The sequence below is a fragment of the Apis dorsata genome, unplaced genomic scaffold, assembly GCF_000469605.1.
Source record: "Apis dorsata unplaced genomic scaffold, Apis dorsata 1.3 scaffold_470, whole genome shotgun sequence".
Taxonomy (NCBI): Eukaryota; Metazoa; Arthropoda; class Insecta; order Hymenoptera; family Apidae; genus Apis; species Apis dorsata.
Genome location: NW_006263709.1, coordinates 89,709 through 96,622, shown reverse-complemented (window position 1 = coordinate 96,622; position 6,914 = coordinate 89,709). Strand labels below are relative to the sequence as shown.

Here is a 6,914-nt window from a genome sequence, read left to right as displayed (position 1 = left end):
TATATATATATATATATATATATAGAATCATACATATTACTATTTAAAAAGATTAAATTATTTCAATAGTTTACAAAATATTTAATGATTTTATTATTTATTGCAATCGATTTTTTGAAAATCGTTTTTTTTCTCGTTTTTTTCTATTATTTTTAAAAAAAAATGATTTCGTATCGCATTTCTTATAAAGAATATAAAGTTTCCTTCAATTTACTCTTATTTTAACTTAACTGGCTCTTTTCCATTATCTTAGATTTTTCTACTATCTCAGTAAATTGTTATTTGCAATATACTTTATAAATATACTTTATTGTTTGAATAAATTGTTTAAAAACATCAACTTTAAATATAATAATCTCTTATATTATTTTTAAAATTTTTGTGTTTGAAATGTCATGTTTTTAAAATGTATTTTGTTTCGAATTGTTTTCTTATTTAAATAAGTTACAAGATATTAAGTTTATCTTAATCTATGTTTGAAATTTCCGTTCCATAAAAAGACACGAATATGCAATTTAAACTTTACAACAAGTTGATGTACAACATTCTGTTTCAATGAGAAGTAAAGCCGATAATGTTGATCGTTATTAAAGAATTTTTCTTTTTTTTTTTTTTTTTTTTTGCTTTTCCTTTAAGATTTTTCTTTAATTAAGAATAAGAAAAAGTACTTTTCGTATTAAGAAAATCCTCTTAGAATCTTATGCCCTCATCTTATTAAATAAGTTTTATTTTTGCACCGCATCTTAAATTTATGAAAAGCGACCTTTGAAATATAATTAATTGTATTCAATTTTTCCGAAACTTTATATAGTTTAAGAAAATTTAAGAAAAAAAGAGATCTATTATTGTAAAGATAATTAAAATTATAATGATCATTTTTTAATATAATCATTTAACCATTTTTTCAAATGAATGAATTTCAATAAAAATGAAATATTCCTATATAATAAATAAAATAAAATAAAATAGTTCAATAATAATTAATAATAATATAAAGTAATATATTTTTAATACTTTTAAATATATCTAATTGTCAATATAATTAATCACATTTACTGCTAAATTGTTAATTTATAAAATCAAGTAATAAATCCATAAATTCCTCCACAAGTAGTTCATAAAATTTTTCGAATTATCTCCTTAAATCGAATATTAATTCAAAATTCGAACAATCATTTTTTGTAGCAACAATTATTTATAATCAATCCTCGTTGAAACTTTGAAAATGAACGAAACACTCTTTCTTCTATAGATCTTCTATACATCTGTTTCGCTAGAAAATTGTAATATTCAAATTAAAATATTCTTATTGATTATTCATAATTTATGATAATATATTAGACATTTGTTATTGCAAAATTTTTTCGATATCACATATTTAAATTCGTTTTAAAATATCTATATTATTTTATACATATTTATTATATTTTTTATTATATTTATATTGATATATCAAAGATTTTTTTTTTTTGTTTGTTACAGAGATTTCGAGGCTGGCATGAAGTGCATTCAAACGTACACGTTCGACTGCATGGAAGAGAAACAAAGGGAGCACTTCAACTCGTTATACGTGGGCACCAACAAGGTAGTCATGGAGCTGTGTCAAGATGGCCCTTATCAAGACGGTAAGTTGTATAACTACGTTATACTTGTCGTTATCCCATACCGATGCAATTATAATTTCGTCTAGACGATTTTGGAGAGCGAATCGGATGTGATTTTATATGATGTTTGCAAATTATAAGATTCTAATTTTTTTTTTAGTAAAAAATGTAATAATTGTATCTTGTTTAATTCTATAACGAATCTATTTCGATCAAGTAATATGATTTCAATCAAAGTGAATTTTCATCTATAAAATATAAGATGATATAAATCATATCTAATTTCAACCACGTGTATATCTACACAAGTTGATTATTTTTCAAGTAAATCATACGATTATGTTTATATGTTTATATAATAAGTAATTTACATTCAAAAATTAGTTTTTTTTTTTTAATTTTTATTTTAGCTTTTATTTATTATAACAATTATTTTCTTATATCGTTATTTTTATTTAAAGTTTTTTGTATTTTGAATTTTCATTCGTTTAGAAACCTCTTTTTTACTTTGAAAACGTTGATAAACTTTGGTAAGTTTTATATTTCAAGGAATTTATCTCTTCCCTTGAGATTCAAATTATCCAAGTTCGGTTTTATTTAAATAAACTGGAATTATAACTAAATAGAAATTTATAATTAATATGTTGATTATTCAGATTAGTAAAAATTTATGCATGAAATTTAAATTGAAATTTCAAGTTTTATACGTATTTCCAATATTTAAGTATTGAATATTTTTATCATCTTGGTATACAAAGTATTTCGTTGGAGGAATCGCTTCAATGAATGAAAATAAAATTCATAATAAATATATTAAAATATAAAAAAAAATCATATAATTGACTTTTATTTGAATTTTATTTATTAATACATTTTCTTGTGCATTTAATAAGCAAGCTTAAAGAAGTTTTATCAATATTTTTATTCATTAATATTTTTATAAAAAAATTTCAACTTCAATGAGCATTCTGTGAATGAATGAATATAATGAATATCTGATGCAGCAGAATTTCATTTATACTTGTCGGAAAACAAATATGTTCATATAATAAAAAATATCAAGTTGTTCATATAATAAAAAAGTTCACTAATTATGATTTTTCGTCCAATTAATAGAAGTTCACGTTTACATAAAAAGATTTTACGAAATATTTTCTCTAAAATACACATCAAATATTATAAATTTAAAAACATAATAATTTTTTTTGCTAAATGAATGAATTTTATATTTATTTTGTATATTTCTAATTATATTGTAAAAAATATATATAAAAATATTCATAAATGGAATGATTCTCAGTTCAAATAACAGAAATTTCATATAATTCGAATAATTGTGTAAGGTTCATATAAACCTTTAAGTTCCATTTTATTGAATTCCATTCCACAAATAATAGAATTAATTCAACTATTTTTATCTTTTGACATAATTATTGTATTAATTGTTCTATTATTTCTAAAATTATTCTAATATCTATATAAAATTCACTATATTGAAAATAAAGTAGATTAAATGAGGCATAGATTCATTTACAGAAGTAATTCTTTGATGTGATAAGATATTTAATGTAAAATTTGTAATATATGATTAATACGTAGTAAAGTTTTAGTAGTGAAGAATTATATTAAAAAATTTTCAGAATTTTATATTTATTTTGATTTCGATGTTTGATATTTGATATTATTCTAAAAAAATATTAAATTTAAATTTATTTTTTATTGCATATATATATATATATGTATCTTGTTTCTTGTTTTATATTATGTTTTTTGTTTCCTAGATAATACGTGTAATCTTATAATATCGCACGCATAATTTTATTTTATTTTTTTTTATTTATCTAAATTTATTAAATAAATTTGATAAAATCCAAAAAACGAACTTTTAAAGTTTTTTTAATAAAAAAAATTTGATATAAAAAATTTTATCTTATCGAATGAAATTTATGAAAATTCTATATAAATTTCATTGACAGAACATTCTGTAATACAAAATGAAAAGCTAAGAAATTAGAAAAAAAGAAAAGATTGCCGTAATTTATGAAATTCATAAAACCATTCTTAATGCTCCGTCCACATATTACAGAAAGGATTAGAGAACTAAATTAATTAGGTTTTTAACTACATTTCTAGAAAGTAATTTTTCTCTTCTTTCAAAAAAGAGAATTTATGTTCTTAAAATTAATTCTAAAAATTGATATTTATAAAAGATCAGTTTATTAAAAAAAGAAAAGAAAAAGAAAAAAATAGATATTTTTTAATTTATTATTAAAAATTATATAATATATAATTATATATTTCTAATAAAATAGTTTCGATCAAACGATAATATGAAATTCGTTAAAAATATTTTTAATTTTTGAGAATTAATTTTATAAAAAGAATGCCATGTCATTAATTTCAATGGTTTTTTGAATATGTTTTTGAAGATGTAAAAATCAATATTTTGAATAATTTTGTCCTATGCAAGTATATAATGTACCATACATGCTTAACTTTTTCTAGATATTTGCAAAAAAAGAAAAAAAAAAGTTGCTATATATACATAGAACTTCATCTATACATGTGCATCAATATATAATTATCACTTATCAATTGTTTATAAACAGATAAATTGGTCGGCTATCACTTAAAATGTATAACAAATGAGCTAATATCATTATACTTAAATTTATTTTTAAAGAACTTGGGAAAATTTTTCGAAAATAAAATATAAAACAAAATATAGACAATTGAAATGCTTAGATAAAATTTTCGGTAATTATATAAAAAGAATAGTACTTTATTGATTTCAATGATTTGTATATTATATAAATAAATATTTTAAACGATTTTTTTTATACATATAATCCTTACATGTATTTAGATAATAGATACTGTATAGCTGAATATAAGAAGATTTGAATATATAATAGATTACATACAATTATTTTAAAATATATTTAAAATAAAACTTTTTTGTTGACGAATATTTCAAAATAATTAAAACTCGTGAGATTTTTTTAAATTAATCATGAAAATAATATATAGTATTATAGTATTAATAATTGGTAATTTTCCTATTTGATAGGAAAAGTTTTGGAAAAAATTTTGATTATTGTGAATTCATAAAGAGAAATAAATTAAATTAAAATATAATAAAATATAATTAAATTATTTAAAATATATTTTCTTTCTAATATTTCTTATCATATTCAAATATTTTCATGTGTATTAAAATTATTATAATTATACGTCCATTTAAAGTTATTTTCTCATTATTTTTTTCTTCATAAAAAAAAATTTAAGTTATTTTTCTGTACATATTTATTTTATATTATACCGATTTTTCAACACGTTTGACATTTATACCACATCATTTTACATTTCAAAAATTACAATTATTTTTAATGAATTTCTATATTATTACATTTGATCGAAGACTTTTTTCTATCGATACCATATTATAAATCTATGACATTTACAATGCGCGTAATCGGACAAAATAGATATATCCTTATCCAAACATCGAATCTTCTATTAATCCTATAATCGTAGATTTCGTGAAAATGTATATGCGTGCAATTCGATTCCTGGAGCCGAAAGCAAAGGAAACGGATTCACCGGTCACTAGCGAATATACGAATTGAAACACGCTAAACACCGTTCCAATCCCCAGGGCATAGAGAACATGTTATTGAGTTGAATGGTCATTGAGCTGCGCTCGCTGTTCGATCTATACTGCTATCTCGAAATCGGTTACGCGATTAGCGCCTCGTTAAGAGCAATACCGGCTACGCGACTTGTAACGAGCCCGATTATCGATATTGAACGATCGAATTGTGTCTGATCAACTTGTGCCTTCACGCAATTACAATTCCTACGTATAGTTTTGATACGTTTCATGTTATTTTAAAATTTTTATTTGGAAAACATCATTTCTTGTTATGATTAACTTACGAAGTTTTATAAATTCCTAATATTTTTAAGCTATTAATTTCTAGATTTTATTTTTGTCAGTTTTTAATATGTTATCTAGAAAAATAAGAGATGAAAGCGATAAACATATTTATTAATATAGCATTATAATAAATTATTAATCGAATTTAATTATTGAATTTATTGAATTTAAATTATTATATATTTTATGGAATTCTTTATTTTTTAAATACTAATAAAATATATTCTTGTCTATTTGAAGAGATGATTATTTAATAATAAAATTGTTATATTATAAGTACAAATTTAAATATAAAATTCAGGTGTATATAAAATTTGATATGAAGTTTACATGAATTCATAGTTTAAATAATTCAAAAAATTCTGAATTCTGAATCATCAATATTATGATAATTACTTAAGAATATTAAAGTTCAGTATAGTTCAATTAATTAGAAAAATTTAAATGATTCTTTGTTTAAAATAATTTTAATTCAATATTTCTATACGTTATAAAAATAGTAATAGTTTGAAAAATTCTGACTTTTTGATTCGAAAAAAACTTATGCTCTTAAAGCTCTTCTCCATGTCCATTTTATAGATTCTCGATATAGTTGCATAAGCAACTAATAATATTGCGAATCAGTCTTTTAATTATGTTTCAAACAGAATTGTTGAATAGAAATAGTTCAATTCTCCTCTGGTAAATTTCCTCAGGAGACGTGACGTCATATTATTCCCACTGCTACTGCACTAGGTAAAGGTAAATTACGCGATCAGGCTTTCGCCAAAGTCAAACGTGTCACGTGACATTGCTATGCCTAATCTAACAATGGCAGTGGGGATAATGTGATGTCATATATTCGTATAGAAATTCGTTAGAGAAAGAATTGAATTACTTTTAATAAAGGGGGTAACATAATGTTCCATTCTGATAATCCTAGTCTCAAATTTAAGAAAAATTTCTTATTTTGAGAAAAAGTTGCAGGATAAGTGTTTCTTGTTCCAAAAAAAAAAAAAAAAAAAATCAAACTGTGGATATTTTTTTATAAAGTTTTCTAAAGTTTTTTAAAGTTTAGAATTATGTTGATTGCAGTTGAAATGGCATGATTGGAGAATATTATCTCAAATCTCAGGATTATGTTTCTTCAGCCAAGCTAAAATATATTTTAAGAAATATCCAATTCAAAAATATCTCTAGATATTTCTCTCAAAAACGATTTTATCCTATCCAACATTGTTCTCTATCATTTTTATTATTTGTACATAATTCATTTAGCTATTATCATTTCTTTTTCTTTATAAAAAATTTAATTTACAAATAAAAGACAAATAATAATACAGAATACTTTTGTGTTTATTATTTTTATGTTTTCATTTTTTGTATGTTTG

The 6,914-nt window shown here is 21.5% G+C and overlaps 1 protein-coding gene across 1 annotated transcript in view; it reads left to right on the top strand.

Annotated features, from left to right (window-relative positions):
• LOC102676477 overlaps positions 1–6,914 on the top strand; it is an 84,432-nt gene that overhangs the window by 60,636 nt on the left and 16,882 nt on the right. Inside the window, exon 3 of the mRNA XM_006620018.2 lies at positions 1,483–1,625. Coding sequence (XP_006620081.1) covers positions 1,483–1,625 — 143 coding nt within the window. The remainder of the gene's footprint in view (positions 1–1,482; positions 1,626–6,914) is intronic.